The sequence below is a fragment of the Siphateles boraxobius genome, unplaced genomic scaffold (genome assembly GCF_051911475.1).
Source record: "Siphateles boraxobius isolate OS27281-9 unplaced genomic scaffold, OSU_SipBor_1 39, whole genome shotgun sequence".
NCBI classification, from domain to species: Eukaryota; Metazoa; Chordata; class Actinopteri; order Cypriniformes; family Leuciscidae; genus Siphateles; species Siphateles boraxobius.
Window position 1 is genome coordinate 4095001 of NW_027509019.1, and position 18798 is coordinate 4113798.

At 39.7% G+C, this 18798-nt stretch overlaps 1 protein-coding gene and 2 long non-coding RNA genes across 3 annotated transcripts in view; all 3 read left to right on the plus strand.

Moving 5' to 3' along the window:
- Nucleotides 1-719, plus strand: part of LOC143703887 (histone H2B-like) — a 729-nt gene extending 10 nt beyond the window's left edge. The window contains exon 1 of the mRNA XM_077197367.1: nt 1-719. This exon is cut by the window's left edge and continues 10 nt beyond it. Within this exon, the coding sequence (XP_077053482.1) occupies nt 20-394 (375 nt within the window). The 5' untranslated portion in view covers nt 1-19 and the 3' untranslated portion in view covers nt 395-719.
- Nucleotides 720-8640: 7921 nt separating this feature from the next.
- On the plus strand, nt 8641-10421 carry LOC143703959 (uncharacterized). The gene is made up of 4 exons (XR_013191503.1): nt 8641-8763; nt 9622-9726; nt 9810-9988; nt 10347-10421. It is a non-coding gene; the product is annotated as an uncharacterized LOC143703959 (long non-coding RNA).
- A 5-nt stretch (nt 10422-10426) lies between these two features.
- Nucleotides 10427-11389, plus strand: LOC143703958 (uncharacterized). The gene is made up of 4 exons (XR_013191502.1): nt 10427-10670; nt 10769-10877; nt 11039-11130; nt 11272-11389. It is a non-coding gene; the product is annotated as an uncharacterized LOC143703958 (long non-coding RNA).
- The last annotated feature ends 7409 nt before the right edge of the window (nt 11390-18798 follow it).

Sequence of the window (18798 nt, forward strand, 5' to 3'; positions counted from 1 at the left end):
TTAACGATCATCCATTATCATGCCTGAACCAGCCAAGCCCGCGCCAAAGAAAGGCTCCAAGAAAGCCGTCACCAAGACCGCCGTGAAGGGAGGGAAGAAGCGTAGAAAGTCCAGGAAGGAGAGCTACGCCATCTATGTCTACAAAGTGCTGAAGCAGGTTCACCCTGACACCGGCATCTCCTCCAAGGCGATGGGCATCATGAACTCTTTCGTCAACGACATCTTTGAGCGCATCGCCGGTGAGGCGTCTCGTCTCGCTCACTACAACAAGCGCTCCACCATCACGTCGAGAGAGATCCAGACCGCCGTGCGTCTGCTGCTGCCCGGAGAGCTGGCCAAACACGCCGTGTCTGAGGGCACCAAGGCCGTCACCAAGTACACCAGCTCCAAGTAGAGTCCGAGGAGGCGCTCACACACAAAGGCTCTTTTAAGAGCCACACATCATCCCGGAAAAGAGATTATCACGCTTGTGGGGGAAACCCTTATTATTACTATTACCTACTACTAACTGTAGCTTATGTAGTTTAACATTTATGTAACGTTAAGTGTCCGATTTTCATTTTTTTGTGAACGTATTATGGATTGCAGTGAATTGGATTAATCTGCAATATTTTTTAATGCGATGTAAAAGATGTAAATAAATTATGTTTATTTTTTTTATATAAAGGTTTTTTTGTAACTTACATTTCCAAAATAAATGCAGACCTTGGCTAAACTTACAACTGCCTAAATTCTTAATTAAAACCATAGCATATCAAGTATTAAGGAGAACATTGGTACTTGTTGATTAAAGGACAAAACAAACTGAAGTTTAAAGCGGTGAAATAGATGAAACCTGAATGAATTACAGACACAAACAGATGAAAACTTGTGTAGGAAAACTGTCACTTCAATAAACTGAGATCAGTTTTTATTGTGTTATTTTTATTTTATTGTAGTGAGTTTGTAAATATGGAGTATTTATTTTTGGTGTTGAGTTTACCAGACAAATTATCCATCCGCTTGAAAACAGATTTCTGAACCAGCCTGAAAGCAACTGGTACAAGTATTACCTTCTGCTATAAATATTTACAATGTTTATAAACTATTTTAAGATGTAAAGTTAGTTGTTTCACATTTGTTACACTTTACAATAAGTCTCATTTGTTAACCCGTTAATGCATTTACTGACATAAACATTGAGCAATATTTTTTGCAGCGTTTGTTAATGTTAGTTAAATGTGTTTATATTCATGTTAGTTCTCAGTGCATTAATGTTAACATATGCAACTCTGATCTTAAACATGTGTTAGTAAATATTGGGATTAACATTAACTAAGATTAAATATATGCTATAATTGTCATTCATTGTTAGTTTATGTTAACTATAATGTATAGCTAATGATAACAAATAACTAAGTGTTACTAAAATATCTGTCAACTCTCATTTACTGAAGCCAATGATGTTTACTTCCTAATACAATCTTATTGGAACTATTTTAAGATTTTAAAATAGTTTTACCACCATACCAAAATGTAGCCTAATAGTCTTCTCTGATTATTAGTGTTGATTATTATTCTGTATAGATTATAATGAGGTATATTATTATCTTTGCACTATATTTGAATGTTAAAGTGTAAATTGCAGGTTAACCACCACAACCAATTAATGTGTAAATTAAAGTGCTCAATATATATATATATATATATATATATATATATATATATATATATATATATATATATATATATATATTAAAAATGTCTGTCTTAAAATGACATTTATTGGGCTTTCTTCAAAGGAAGGATGTTTTTTACAGTAACTGGGTGATGACAGTCGTTCAACAGTCTGTGGTCATCGTTGCCTGATTCTCCTTTTCATGATGGGTCATACATAAGATCATATCTGGACTGCAGTGATTATCACAATACTTGACCTATAAAAATAAATCTTAATGTTTCTCGATTCTTGTTTGGTTGTCATGGTGATGACGAAATGCCCGCGCAGCGTATTTTGCAGTCAGATTGCGAACAGCCCGTCCCCCCTTCACAACGACGAGCACATTTCACAGAGGGACACTCAAGTTTAGCTAAGTTATGTTAAACTAAAATGAAACAGAGCAACGTACTAAAGTTCGTGTCAAAAAGACCACGACCGCCCCAGGAGGAAGATAATGCAGATGTTCAGGAGCCTCAGCCATCAGTCTCGAGTAGTAAGGAGCTGAACAGCTCTGCTAGTGATTATGTTAATTCTGCCATTTCTCCGTTCTCTAACGTCTACCTCACCTACACGCCAGTGTACAGGTACATACAGTCATGTCTTAGGCTAATTAATAGGCATATATACACAAGTGTGCAATAATGAACACGAATGAATCATGATTTACTATCGCAGCGTTATGTGCGTTTGTTTCAGACTCGACTAAGTCTAAGGCGTTTTCACACCTGAAAGTCCGCACCAAGGTCCGAACCAAAGTTCACGTTTTTATACATTTTTATACTTTCAGAAAGTTTTGGTTTGGTTTCACACTGCAGTTATGCGAGCGCACTAAAGAACTTTACGTGAAATACTTGCGTCCTGTCGTCATCATCTATGTGGGCTGCATCTCGACATTGATTGGTTTGTAAATGGACCTGCGTCTGACGTCGGCGTGTTGTCAATTCGGCGGGTAACTTTGACAACATGAATGAACAGACGCATATCGTTGCAACTGTATTGTTATTTTTATGGCATAATTACCTGCAGCTCCAACTATACACAAGGCTAACGTTAGTTCAAATTCCCCAACTGAACGTCCTCGTCGTGCGCACATTTTTATCGTCGCCGGCAGGAAAGGAGGAGGAATGGTCATCAGACCATGATACTTTAATTAAAAACCTCGTCTCCTCCTCTCCCCATGTGCGTACGGCTCATTTTTCCTGCCACCTTCTGTTTTTTCGGCTATGCGGGAACCACCGGAACTTCCTGTAAAAGGTCTGAAAGTCCGAACCATACAGAAATGCTTTCACACTAGAAACGAAACAAACCTTTTTTTCAGTTTGATCCGGACTGAGACTACCTCTTTTCGTCGGACCAAATTTCCTCTGTTTGGTCCGGACTGTGATCCGGGGTAGGTTTCACACCTGTAATTTTGATTCGGAACAAACTGAAAAGTCCGAAAGTCCGGACTAAACAAGGTAGGTGTGAAAGGGCCCTAAGGCCAGCACTCAGGACGTAACAGCCCCATCCGACTTATCCACCATTGATGACCCTGTTACCCAGCCCAAACTCAGTTCATTTCCAGTCACCACTATAGCAGGCAAAGAAAGAAGTTTTAATGTCCGGTGGTACGAAAAGTTCCCATGGCTAGAGTACAGTATTTCGAGAGACGCTGTGTTTTGTAAGCCATGTCGCCATTTCCCTGAAGCAGCCACTGAGAGCCGATTTATAAAAACTGGCTTTAGAGACTGGAAGCATCTCTCCCAGTGTTGTGTTAAACACGAGGCTAGCAGGACACTTGCTACAGCGCTGGGCAGGTCTGAAGGATACCGACAAAGCCATAAACCAGGACGGGGAAATATAATTAACCAGCTGCACAAAGATGCTGTCAACAGTTCGTTTCTGGAAAGGAATAGAGAACACTTTAAAGTTGTAATAGACCTCGTTTTTTTTTGTGCAAAACAAGACATTCCCTTGTGTGGGTATCGTGAAACTGAAGAGGCACTGAACAAAGGCAACTTCTTAGAATTATTTCTACTGATCTCCAATTATCATCCAGAAATAAAAAGACGACTGGACGAATTGCCTAGAAACGCGAAACTCACTAGCCCTGATATTCAAAATGAAATCCTGGAAATAGCCGCATCAATAATTATCCGCAAAATAAACGCGGATTTGCACGATGAGACAGACACGCATTATGCAATTTTAGCAGACGAATGTAAAGACTTATGAAAAAAAGAGCTTGTGGCAGTCTGTATCCGATACATACATAAAGGCCTGCTGAAGGAAAGGGCTGTGGGGTTTGTAGAGACAGGGAACATGAGCGCAAGTGCTATATCAGCAAAACTCCTGCAAGTATTGGCGCCATTACAGCTCGATCCAGGTTTGTGCGTTGGATTTGGGTTCGATGGGGCATCGGGTATGTCCGGCAATAAAGGAGGAGTGCATGTAATTTTAAAGAAAACCTTTCCTCATGCAGTACATGTGCATTGTAATTCCCACCGCCTTAACCTCGTCCTGTGCACAGCATCAAAGGTGTCCCCTAGCATATCAACATTTTTTGACATCATTAACAACCAGTATAGTTTAATGACGGGGTCACATAGGCATGCTAGATTTATGGAAATGCAGCAACAGCTGCGGCCAGGGAAAACGAATTTGGAGCTAGAGAGGTCCTGTGACGTCAGACGGAGCTCGCGGTCAAGTGCAGTGAGTAAAGTGCTGACACTTTTGGGTCCTATATTGGAGACTCTTGCTGAATTTTCTGAAAGCTCAGGCAAGACAGAACTTGAGGCAGACTCAATACTGCAACAAATGCAAACTAAAAAATTTCTGTTTCTACTTGTAACGTTCAACAAGTTGTTTGAAACGAGTGACTTTGCCACTAAGGGCTTGCAGTCTGCCACTATATCAGTAGCAGATTGCATTGATCTAATCGAAAGGCTTAAGGAGAGCTACACTACATTCAGAAATGAAGAAAATGACATTGATAAAGTTATAGCACTGACGGATGATTTGATGAAAATGCATGAGATTGTGAATTTGGACGTCACTGGGGCGCGAAAGAGGAAGTTGCCAGCTAAGTTGGGCGATATGTTGATCGAGTCTACCGTGGGCAAAGCATCACGATCAAGGACAACTCTGACCTGAAACAATTGTGGAATGATATACTAGACAGGCAGATCATGGAACTGAACACCCGTTTTAAGGCTGACACGTACGGGTTACTGAGAGCAGCCGCTGCTTGCTTGCCTCAGGTCAAACACCTTCGGCAACAAGACTTTGTTACAGCCTGCCGGTGCACACTTTAACATCGCTGTTGATGATTCTGAACATGAGGTGTTTTTTCAGCAGCTAGAAAGAAAAGTATCAAATGGCAGGGCATTTCCATCACTTGTGGAGGTGCTCGATGCATGCCCATGCGATATCTTTCCAAGAATGAACCGTCTCCTACGAGTCCTCATCACACTACCAATAACAAGCTGTACTGTCGAACGATTCTTTTCCACTGTAAATGGGATAAAAACTAGTATCAGAGCAACAATGTTGACACATAGACTAAACTGTTTGTCCCTGCTCTCATTTGAAAGAGAATTGACTGAATTGTTGGACTATAACGAAATCATTGCAGTGTTCAACTCTAAGCCCCGTCGTCTCCTGCTATAAGCTATCCAACAAAAGTAAGCCAATCTACGTTTACTATGTAGTTGCCTAGTCAATGTTGTTTATTTAACGTGGTATATGTGGCCGCTGAGCCAGACTATGACCAAGCATTGTTTTTACACACTGTCCACTACTGTCCTGCTGATTTGCATCTGTCAGATACGCGTGTGTGTGTGTAGTGTGGCCGCGCGCAGTGGAAATGCTGTTCTTATCGTTATGTTCTTAACACTGCTTATGATGACATACATGCTTGTGCTCTGATTAAACTGTGGTGTATTCAAGCAGGTGTAAATTGCGTTGGCCTATTTTGATCACAGATGCATTTTAGGCTGTGCCCACCTGATTTTGTCTGGGCCCACCTACATTGTGATTCCTGGCTACGCTAGTGACTACTAGTATATCCCATTATCCTAAAACTGGGTTATTTTAGTGATAAATGTTAAGTGGTACGTGTTCTTTTACTGAATCATGTTTGCTGTAACCTGTAATGGTAAATGGAAAGTTAGAACCATGACGTCATTAGGACAGATAAGCGAATGCCTGTGTGATTTAGCTGAAGTTCTTAAAGTTACATCCACATAACGTTACATCTCCAGAACCCTGGCAAAGTAGGTATGTTTGTAGCCAGGTGGCTAGTGAGCTAGCATACAAACAGTTGTTCCTATACTACAGGATACGTATGTTTTGTAGTTAACGTTAGGGGGATAGCGTTAGTGAGATAAGTTACCCTGTACTGTCTGAACGATATATATTTGCACATACACACATTCAACAAATATGTGCAAACAAATGCGAGATATTGCATTACTTTCAATGTAGATATATCATTTATTCATTTAGCTGACACTTTTATCCAAAGCAACTTACAATTGCTGTATATGTCAGAGGTCGCACGCCTCTGCAGCAACTAGGGGTTAAGTGTCTTGCTCAGGGACACATTGGTGTCTCACAGTGGATTCGAACCCGGGTCTCTCACACCAAAGGCATGTGTCTTATCCACTGCACCATCACCACCCCATATAAGCTTAATCTGCATCTATATCTTAAGAACTACAGATCATGAAACTGTCGACCAATTAAGTTCGTGTTGCCAGAATCACAAACGTTTATTTTTAATGCACAACATGGTGTTATTATTATTTTTTGTACAGTAAGAAACTATATTTCCGTGTAGCCAATTGCCTTATATCACCAAACAATTTTACATGTGCTTGCAGGTACCAGCCACATCAGTTAGCCTATCAAGGAACAGCAGGTTAGTCTTTCCATGTAGCACCAACTTGAGCCATAGCCATGATTGCATATGACTCATGAGTGTGTATTACTACATTTATTTATGTATTGTACATGCAGTTTAATGTAGCAGCTTTAATGTAGTTAGGCTTGATGTTTCTGCTTTCCAAGCAACTAGCCTACTTTCTATGGAGAGTTTCTATGGTTTATATAGCAATATGGTTACAGTTCCCTTGCTAAAATATGCTGTGTTGATTTAGTTTAAGATTGTAAACTGCATTTTCTTATAAATGTATTGTTTTTATAAATTAATTATAAACTTTCTTTTAACAGATTTGAAGAACCTCTGTAATCTCTCTGCCTTTTGCAGTATAACGCAGACAAGTGAGTTAATTAAACTTCGGACCTTAAACACTCGCATCACCAACGAATCACCGGCACCCAATTACCCAGCATTGAAAACATTTATCTGAGCACTGCCTTCTTGGGTAGGAAAAGAAACCTTATCAGTGATGTTTCCCACCTTAACCATGGACGTTAAACCTTTCAGGAAGTTGTATGCAAACCACTACCCAAATATTTTAATTTGTTTTTATGTGTACTTTGCTTTGTATCGCCCTCAGGTGTAAAAAATTAAATGACTGAGAAAGTCATCTGATCGGCCTACTGCACACCATTGAAAAATATGGAGGAGGAATTACACCGTGATCTTGAAGAAATCTTAGTCAAAATCAAAATCTTTAGGTGTACAGAAAGCATAAATCAAATATTATTTTCTGTTTACTTTACTCTAGACCGATCTGGAAGACCAGTGGCCTCAACCATTGCCTTTGCAAGTAACTCAAGAAGTTGAGCTCCGTAAGCAATTGTTTTTTGTTGATTTCATGTACACTGAGTGTGTTCAACAAAATACTGTATTTCTATTACATATCTTTGACTTATTAGTCTCTTTGACTATACTAACAGACAGGTAATTTTGTAAAAAACATTTTCAGATGAGCTCCTGAACAGTTGAAAAGAGTTCCCCTCCATTCGTTACAAGTAATCCCATTTCATGTTGATTTGCATCTGTTCTGTTGTCTGAATGCAATTGTCTAATTCTAGGAACTGCAAGCACACCTGAAGTCTCAACTACCAAACAACAGTTTGGAGTTATAGATGCACAATGGATTATTGGTAAGTTTACCTGAAATGTTTTTACCCACCGGAACTGTATCACTGACTGTCTTCATAAAGTCCCTCTGAATTAATAAAAGTGCATTTTTAAAAAGAGAACTTTTTGTGTTAAATGTACAAATTTCCGAGAGATTACTTTTTTCATGTCTTTTTAAACAATATAAACTTTGTGTGCAACATGAAGAGTTTGTGCTCTTGGTTTACACGCTTCTAACATGTAAGAATTGTAATGTAATTACATTTTTTTATTGCAAGATTTACAACTACAGCTACTCCAAAATGCAATGGACTGTGATGAACCCAGATCAGCAGCATCTCATGATTGGGCATTGAGGCGAACGCTGGCAGGAAGCAAGGCCAAAACTCCTTAACAGTTTGCTTGCCTCAGACTGTGTGCATTATGGTCCTTGTGATCACTGCAGCTCGAAAGAAGCAGTCAAGGACTGTTTCCCGAAACCCCGTTACTGTGGGCAGTGTGACGTTTCTATGCATCAACATCTAGTTTTGCACAACAGAGAGACTCAAATAGATGGGTTTTTATAAACCTCTCCCACCATCAACTGCTGTGCAAGACCTTAGTGGCCAAAATGTCATATATGAGCGAGGTAAAAAGTACTTGAAAGCTTCAAAATGTTGTTATTTATTTCCTTTTTTATAGTTAATATGTGTTTCCTTTCATCTAGTGTGTTTGCTGCCCATTACACAACCTGACAAAATTTGTGATTGTGACCATCAAAACCTGTCTGTTGTAGCTGGACGATCAGGTGTACTTATCTGTATTTAAATGGTTGACTGCAATGTTTTGTATTGTATTTGTCTATTGGTCTGAAGAGTATCAATGTGTGTTTACTATTTATATATATTCTTTTTAAATCTTTGCAGGTCGCTATGACCTCTTCCTGCCAGTTATTAATTGCAGAACATGTCTTGCATCATGGACACCTGAGGTGGTGGACCTGTTGTTTAGTGGTTACTGGCCAGGCACTGTCGGGTTTCAAACCATATTGAGAGTGAGGAGTCACGTGCCGATTTGGGCGGGGTCTGAGCCTGTCGGCCATGATGGTAGGAGATGCTATCGGTTGCCAGGGGCAACGCCTTCAGAACTTCACAGAGGCGCTACTAAACGTTCCAGAGCTCTTTAATTTTCGCGCATTTATTATTTTCACGCATTTATTATTTTGGCGGGACAGAGACGGATCTACGAATATGAGGGGAAAAAAGGAAGGAAGTAAAGCAATGCAAAAAGATAAGGCGAAAGAAAAGGGACCTTACAGGAACAAGCTCACACCAAGCGCAAAACAGCGGTATTTGGAGAAGTAGCATCAAGATATTTGTTCTTTTGCACTAATAACAGTAGGCCTATTATTATTATTACTTATGTTGTCCAAAAAATATATATTCAGTTCTCAATAAATATTGTTAAGCCATATCAAGTTGTTTCAAGCATTTATTTCAAAGAAATAAAAAAGTAATGAACAAGGCACTCAAACAACACTTTTGCACATGTTCGTTAAGGCACAGCAGACAATCTTATCAAAGGCATCAGCCAACCAAGCAATCCAGCGTCTCGTCAGGTCAGAGACTTGCTTTCCCTGATGCTGTGTCCATTTCGGTAACCTAAAAAACTGTATTCCATTGTTCCTATGTTTTCCGTATGTGTCGTGTGAGGTACTGGAGCAGTTTTTAACGCAGCAGTGACGTCCAGGCATGGTAAAACAGTGCGGAATTGCGAGAATCTCCTCTACTACCGAGTTAACAACACACGGAAACAATCATGTTTTCATTGTTTTGCCGCGGTAATCGTGCCAACATGGCGGAGAGGGGAGGGGCTCTGTACAATGACGACAACTCCTCACTCTCAATACCAGGTAGACCTTTACACATCTTTTGAGGAGCTGAAGATCACTGCACCTGGGCTTTCAAGACAAGCATTTGTGAATATGTTACAACAGCGCTCACAACAATTTGGAAGGGTAAGACTTGGAAATCCATTCGTTTTTTGCATTTACGCAAGTCTTACTGGCATGTCACTGTATTCAAATTTTCATAATTCCAGAGTGGTAACATTTGTGGCAACGTCTTCCAAAAAGCTTTCCTTGAATGGACATATTGTCGTCATGAAAGAGAAAAACTCTGCGGCATTGATCACTTCTCTTGCCCAGCTTGCACCCCAGATACAGTTGCTGTTTCTGCAGATGGAAACAGAAAATTATATCGATTCAACAAAACAAAGAGGTATATTATTACATCTATATTAATCATTTAGCAGACGCTTTTATCCAAAGCGACTTACAAATGAGGAGAACAATGGAAGCAATCAGACCAACAATAGGGCATTATTATACAAGTGCTGTAACAAGTCTAAGTTAGTCTAGCACAGTACACATAGCAAGGTATTATTTTATTTATTTTAATCAGGAAAAAAATATATAATAATGTAGAATAGATAAAAGGTAAGTGCTAGTATTAATTGGTCTGGTGTTGACGTAAAAGATGTCTAGATTTTTTTTTTAATCAATATATTATTAATAACATTACTCTGTCAACATTTCTTGTGAATATTTTTAGTCATTAACATATTTTCTTTATGTAGGGCAGAGGGACAACGATTTTTAGATGGAGTTTTTCTGGCCAATGACAAAGATGTAGCAACATTTGTTAATTGTGAGTTTGCAGACACTGCATATTGCTTAGAGGTCTGAACATGTTTGGAGGGGAGATATTTGCATACCCTCTGTTTCTGCAAAATGAACTGGCCACAAAAACAAACTGCAAGTTCTTCTGCACTGACATAATGTGTCGATATTGGCCCTATCTGCAAAAGGTGGCTCTAGCATTCCCAGAAATGCAAAACTTAACTCAGATGAAGCCAGTTCTCTCCGTTATCCATGCAAAGGGGCACTCTACAAAATGTGAGGTAAATGTATATTCTCAAACAATATGGTAAGCCCTTTACCATTTTGACGTCCTTGAACTTGATATTTTTATTTTGGACATCTGGTGTGTATGCTGTAGGTGCAGTGGGGTGGCAAAAACCAAACAGGGGCAGGCTCAACGATTGGTGAAGAAGTTGAACAAGTAAACAGCTTTTTGTCCCGTGTGGCTCTAACTACAAAATACATGAGTAAGGCTGGCAAGTGGTCATTTTTTACAGTTCTCACGTGTTGTGCTTTGGTAGCGTTATGATTGTTAAAACAGCTTGCTTTTTGATTGTTTTCTTTCATTCATCTTACTTGGTGACTAACCACTAGTTGAAAAGCACATTTAATCATTTCATCATTACAGCACGAGTAGATATGACCACATTGCATGCCAGAGGATGGAATGAGCGAAAAAAAAGAAACCTGCACAAGTATTTGTCTACACGGTACTTGAAGGTAAGAGAAAAATAAAGATTTCATCAATCGAGGTTAAATTTCAACTCACTTAAGTCCACTGATAAGTTGTAAATACTTAGTACCTAATACTTTCAGTATTGCAGAAGGTTTGTGTGACTTTCCGTTAATTATATTTTTGAGACTATCCAAAAGACAAAGGACGTCAAAGAGGACATTGAGGCTATAAAGAAGTGCACTCAAAGGTCTGATGAGGAACTGCAACAGTGGGTCACTGATGTGAGACAGTGGGCAGTTGACAGTAAGTATTTACTTGTTGCTTGAAATAAAATCTGGTAAGTGAACGGTTTGTTTTCTACAAACTTGAAAAACATTAACGTTAATTGTAAGACAATTATATGCTATGACTGAGGGCGGCTATTTTGCCGTGGACTGGGTTTCATGTTCAACGCACAACTCTTTCAGATTGTTTCTTTCATGCTGAGTAATTAGGATAAAAAAGCGCGATTTTGTTAGTTTGCTTAAAAACTATTAACGTTTCCTGTCGTTTCAACAGCAAGGCAGATTTCTGATTATCACGGGATCAGCCATTTTGACGAACTTCACAAGTGAGAGCGCCCGTCAATTCCGCAGTGAGCTAACTTAACGTTAACGTTAGTGGAGTTTTTGCATGACATGTAAAATTGCGATCTCTTGCACTGGTAAGTGACAAAACAGTTTGTTTTATTCAAAAAACAGTAACTGTACAAGTATATGTTTTGACTGGGGTTATTTTGTCAATAATGATGCTAAAGAATTGGGAGTTAATCAGGGTTTCAGTTTCTTTCCTGCTCAGCAAGTAACGTTAGGATTTTTTTTTTTAAATCGATTTAAAAAAAAAGATATTTTTGATGAAGTCTGAGAGCTCTCTGACCCCTCCATAGACAGCAATTTAATTAACACTTTCAAGGCCCAGAAAGGTAGTCAAAAACATCGTTAAAATCGTCTGTGTGACTCCAGTAGTTCATCCCTTAATTTTATGAAGCGACAAGAATACTTTTTGTGCGCAAAAACTAGCCTGTGTCAGACTCTTACGCTGTTGACGTAACATAAACCGTGCAACGCTTCCAGAATGCCGGCTTACCGTTGGCCGACGCTATTCGGGTGACCACCACGATGCATGCGCGCGATTCGTTCCTTATCTGGTTGTTAAGTCGTGACGTAACCACTAATACTGTTTCCGGGTCCAAAGGCCGGGTCCTCTCTACCTACCTTCGGCTTTCGCTTGTGTTTTTAAGACTTGGACTGTTTATGTTACGTCAACAGCGTAAGAGTCTGACACAGGCTAGAAGAAATTGTTGAATTAAGTCGTCATTTTTGTTTGTTTTTGCGCACAAAAAGTATTCTCGTCGCTTCATAAAATTAAAGGACAACTCTGGCGCAAAATGAACTTATGGTGTAATATCACATTGGTACCGAGTCGACCATTCTCTGGGATTTGTTTCATTGATAATCGAATGTAAAGAGTTTTATCTCTAAAAACTGTTTAGCTTAAAACGCTAGTATATGGGGCAGCGACTAAGTAACAATAAATCGCTAGTTAAAGGATTAGTTCACTTCAAAATGAAAATTTCCTAAATAATTTACTCACCCCAATGCCAACCAAGATATCCATGTCTTTCTTTCCTCAGTGGAAGAGAAATTAAGTTTTTTGAGGAAAACATTTCTGGATTTTTCTTCGAATAATGGACTTCAATTACAACCAACGTTTTGAAGTCCAAATCAATGCTGTTTCAAAGGTCTTTGAAGTGCTTCAACAGACTGTGCACAATCGCAGCTGAGGAGGAGGGGCTTATCTCGCGCGACGATAGGTCATTTTCAAAAATAAAAAAAATATACACTACAATTGTTCGGATTGAGCTGATCTGCAACGCGCCGGGAACTACGTCATCACGTTGAAAGGTCAGGCTCGATGTCGCCGGCGCCAGCGGAAGTGCCGCCCACTCGACCGTGCGAAGGAGGATAGTTCAAATTGTATCGGTCGCTTTGTAAACAGTGATGACGTAGTTCCCGGCGCGTTGCGTTGTTCTCTTCTTTAGCATTGTCCATTTCGGCTGGAGACAACCAACAAAAACAAATCCACTTCACGCCAGCATCCTTTTTAACCCATCCTAACTTACTTGCGTCCCAATTCACCCTAAGGCGTGAGTAAATGATCAGTTCTTACATTGAGCTTAAAACCCCAAGGTTTCTCAATGAGTCACTTTTTTGAGGTAGCCATCAAGAAACATAAGCTCCCACTACCCAAACTGACTTACTTCTTGATGTCAGCTTTTTCCTTATATGCCAAACAGGCGAGTCTATATAGCGCCCTCTAATGGCTTGTAGTGTTTCTACACCATTCCATTCTTACACTACAGAATAACTGTTACAGATATTTCATTCTGTTACAAGCTGTATAATGCCATATCCCAATACAATGATCTTCCAACCACCACAGAATCTGTAGATTCAATTGAAGACCTTCTGGCAACAGAAAGCCCGATCTGGCCTTGGGATTATGGTATGTGAAGTTTTGACATTATTCATTTTAGTCAATCCTCATTTAAACACTTCCTTAAATACTTCATTAAACTCCGACTTTCGAAGGAAAGAGACCCATGTGCTTTTCATTCGTTTCAGAACATCGGAGACCGACAATAAATTTTTTTAAACCTTTTTGTTTTTGCCCACTCAAACTACATTCTAGAGTAGGGGTCACCAACCCTGCTCCTGGAGAGCTACTGTCCTGCAGATTTTAGCTCCAACCCCAATCAAACACACCTGGACCAGCTAATCGAGCTGTTCAGGGTTACTTGATAATTACATGCATGTGTGTTGGAACTGAAGTCTGCAGGACAGTAGCTCTCCAGGAGCAGGGTTGGTGACCCCTACTCTATAGGAAGTGAGTAAAGGTCTGATTCCTCAAAGTAAAGGAATAGATCACCCAAAAATTAAAACTCTGTCAGTATTTACTCTCCCTCATCTTGTTCAACCCCGTAAAACCTTCGTTCATCTTCGGGACACAAATTAAGATTATTGATTAAATCTGAGAGCTGGATCACTCCTCCATAGGCTTCTAAGGGATTGGAACTTGTTCCCCGAAAAGTTATTAAAGACATCGTTAAAATACAACCCCAAATCAGAAAAAGTTGGGACATTTTGTAAAATGCAATAAAATCAAGAATCTGTGATTTGTTAATTCTATTTAAACTTTTTTTAACTGACAAAAGTACAAAGAAAAGTTTTCCAATGTTTTCACTGACCAACATAATTATATTTCGTAAATATGAACAAATTTTGATTTTGATGGCTGCAACACACCCGAAAAAGTTGGGACAGAGACATGTTTACCACTGTGTCACTTCACCTTTCCCTTTAATTACACTTTTTAATCATTTGGGAGTTGAGGATACTAATTGTTGGAGTTCTGCTAGTGGAATATTTGCCCAATCATGTCTGATACGAGACAGCCGCTCAACAGTCTGTGGTCATCGTTGCCTGATTCTGCTTTTCATGATGGGTCATACATTTTCCATAAGATCATATCTGGACTGCAGTAAACAGGAGGAACATCCCTTCTGTGGTGCAGAGTGTCTAGAAACCACTCAGTTTTAGCACGTGCAGAATGAGGCCTGGCATTGTCTTGCTTCCCAGGAAAGATGTCATCTTGATGGCAGTTTATGTCTCTGTACAATCCAAATATATGCCTCCATGTCAATGGTACCTTCACAATAATGCAAGTGACCCATACCGTTTGCAATCATGCACCTCAATACCAGCACAGATGTTTGCTTCTGCACCTGTCACTGGTGAAAGTCTGGTTGGTCCCTTTCGTCTTTGGGACTGAGAACTCGATGTCCATTTTCTCCCCAAAAACAAGCTGAAACATGGACTCATCTGACCACAGCACACATTCCCACTGTCTTCTAGACCGTCTGAGATGAGCTCAGGCCCAGAGAACTCGCCGGCATCTCCACATAGAACTGATGTAAAGCTTTCTCCTTGCGTAACAGAGATTCAAGTGGCATTTCTTGATGCAGAGTCAGACTGAGTTCAGTGAAAATGGTTTTCCAAATTACTCCTGAGCACATGTGTCTGTATTTAACGGATTAGCATAATGGTATCTCGTGCAATGCCATCTGAGGGTTCAAAGGTCACGCACATTCAACAGAGGTCTCCTGCCTTACCCAACACAGACTGAGATTTCTCTGGATTCCCTGAATCTTGTGACAATATTATGTATGGAAGATGATGAAAGACATAAATACTTTGCAATCTTGCATTGAGAAATGGGATTTTTTATTTGTTTGACAATTCTCTCATGATATTTGGCACAAAGTGATGAGCCATGACCCATCTATGCTTAAAAAGACTGAGAAGCACTTTTACACCCAAACACGATACCCTCAACTATTACCAGTTCACCTGCTCATTGTGGACTGTTTCAAAAGACTGTTTGAAATTGTGGACTGTTTCAAAAGAGTTGGATAATCTAATTTGGATAATCTTTTCACTTTTATTTGGTCTCTGTCCCAACTTTTTTGGGGTGTGTTGCAGCCATCAAAATTTGTTCATATTTACAAAATACAGTTATGTTGATCAGTGAAAACATTGGAAAACTTTTCTTTGTACTTTTGTCAATTAAAAAAAGTTTAAAAAGAATGTACAAATCACAGATTCTTGATTTAATTGCATTTTACAAAATGTCCCAACTTTTCTTGATTTGGGGTTGTGTATATATATATATATATATATATATATATATACACGTAACATATAACTAATTACAATATGTTGCACGTTTATGAAAATAATGAAAGATAATGGCTTGTCTACAAAGAATATTTCACACAGTGATATTACTGATTATTAGATGTCACATGTCAATTATGACAACACTCAGAAGTCCATTTAAAAACTTTTATTAAAATTGAATTCATTATACAGTGAAAACAGTCTCCAGACTTGACAGGGTCAATGCAGATCCAGATTTGTGCTGCCTATAGAGAACAAAACACAAAAATTGAGTTGCACGACAGCTTCACAGACATCAATGTGATAAACAGCTTTCATTTATTTTACAGTTTATGGAACCACAATACATTCAACCAGGAGATGTGCCGAAACTAAATACCTTTAAATGAGATTGAAACTATGTGAGGGTGAGTACATTTTTGGACTATCTTTAAACACAATTCTAAGATCCTGATCTCCTCGATCCATGTTACAAAGCTAAAACCGCTCTCATTTGAACGTGCTCTTCAGTAGTTGTAGGGGATAGCGGGGTAAGTTGTCACATGGGTAAGTTGTCACACTGTTCATAACTCCAACACTAGAGGCTCTATCTCAAAAATCAAATAGCCACTTTGTGTGACTACTTCTTCTATAGTCAACTTCCTGTTCACATGTGGTCAAGATCACTCTAATCTGAGGTTAGCACAATTTTCTTATTTTTCTGCTTAAAAAGTAAAAAATGTGCACTTTACATTTTATGCAATACAACTTTGTTAGGTATGATTGTTAAAAATATTTTTTTTGCACAAAATAGAGGAGACAGTAACGAGTCTTTTGATACTTTAGCTAAAGTGCTATGTTGAGCTAACCTTGAAATTTAGCCAACATTAACACACATGTCGGTTTGAGGCAAGTTGTCTCACTGACTTTGGGGCAAGTCGTCACGTGTGACAACTTGCCCCTGTACAAAAAACACTTGGAACATGCTCAAAAAACATTGTAATATTGTAGGCTAATTTATTTGTAATTGCAATAAGGTTTTCGAAGGAAAGGCAGGAATTAAGTAAGGAAGGAAGAAAGGAAGGAAGATGGTTCGAAATTATCAACGAAAGACAGAGCATGGCAGTACACCACCTGACATAATGTTAAAGGCAGTCAGGCAGGTAAAGTTGCAGAACAAATCAATCAGAAGTACAGCGAAGGATTTTGACATAAATTACCGTACTCTAACTCGGTATTGTCAAAAGATTACCAGAGAAGACATTGAAAGTCAGACAGCCATGCCAACAACAACGGTTGGTTATACAAAGCCACGGAAGATTTTTTCACCTGTTTTGGAAAAGCAGCTTGTTGAGTACATTACTAGGTCAGCTGACATTTATTTTGGTCTGTCGCCAAGTGAGGTCAGAAAGCTTGCCTACCAGTTTGCTGTGGCACACCAGCTGAAATTTGCGCCTTTGTGGGCAGAAAAGGAAAAGGCCAGCAAAGAGTGGTTTACAGGCTTCTTAAAGCGACATACAACGGTGTCAATGATACCCCTTTTCCACCAAAAAAGAACTGGTTCGGAACTGGTGCTGGTTCAAAGTTGGTTCGGAGTTGGTTCAACTTGCGAACCTTCTCAGAACCTGTTTGTTTTTCCACTGACTAGAGCGCCCAGCGAACGACGTCGTTACGTCACTGCGTACGTCGCCATACGACTTAGCTAGAAACGCTTGCAAGTACAACATTACTTTGGGATTATCTCTAACTCGTGTATCAAGAAGGCTTTAAAAACAATTGAAATATGTAAGTCTTTTCGTTTGATATGTAATCTTTTCTGATAAGTTATGTACCCCTGTCTTGTCTTTTTTTCTTCCCATTTATTTGTTCTATATTGTGACTTTTTTCTTCTTTGCTTACATAATGTTTTCAATAAAAATAAAAATTAAAAAAAAACTAGAAACGCTTGCGCCAACTTCAAGCATATCAATTACAATGGCGGACTACATCGTGTTTCTGCAAATGTTTCTCCTGGCTTTGCGATCCTATATTATGGTCAGAAAAGATGTTTTGAACACATCTAAACCGGCCCCCAGCCCCCGACGAAAAAGAACGGTTCTAGTCCAGCAAAGAGTTGGTGCCACTTTGGAACCAGTTTTCCTGGCCGAGAACCGGTTCTTTGGCTGTCGAAACACAAAGAACTGGTTCGCGCGCAGGCACCGGCTCCGAACCGGCTCTTAAAATGCTTTGGTGGAAAAGGGGTAAGAGAAAGCCAGAGGCTACTAGCCTTGCCAGGGCAAGTAGCTTCAACAGAGAGAATGTTAATGCTTTCTTTGACAACTTAGAGAATGTGTTACACAGATATGAGTTTGGACCAGGAGATATTTGGAATGTTGATGAAACTGGGATCACCACTGTACATAAACCAGACAAAGTGTTGGCCAGACGTGGATTCAAACAAGTAGGGTCACTGACCTCTGCTGAAAGGGGAACCCTTGTCACACTGGCCTGTGCCATCTCAGCCACAGGGAATAGTATACCTCCATACTTTATTTTCCCCCGTGTCAACTTCCGCGATCATTTCCTGATCAATGGGCCACCTGGCAGCAAAGGAGGGGCAAATTCCTCTGGATGGATGAAAGACACGCACTTTGTTGACTTCCTGAGACATTTCAGTGAACATACAAAGTGCTCAAAGGAGAAGCCCTGTTTACTCCTTTTGGACAACCACGAGTCTCATCTGTCCATTGATGGACTCAATTATGCCAAAGAAAATGGCATAACCATGCTGTCATTCCCACCCCACTGCTCACATCGGCTCCAACCATTAGACAGGGCTGTCTACGGACCACTAAAGAGGCACATCAACAGTGCATGTGATGCCTGGATGAGGAACAACCCCGGGAAGACAATGTCAATTTATGACATTCCTGGGATTGTGGCAATTGCCTATCCCCTGGCTGCAACCCCCTTGAA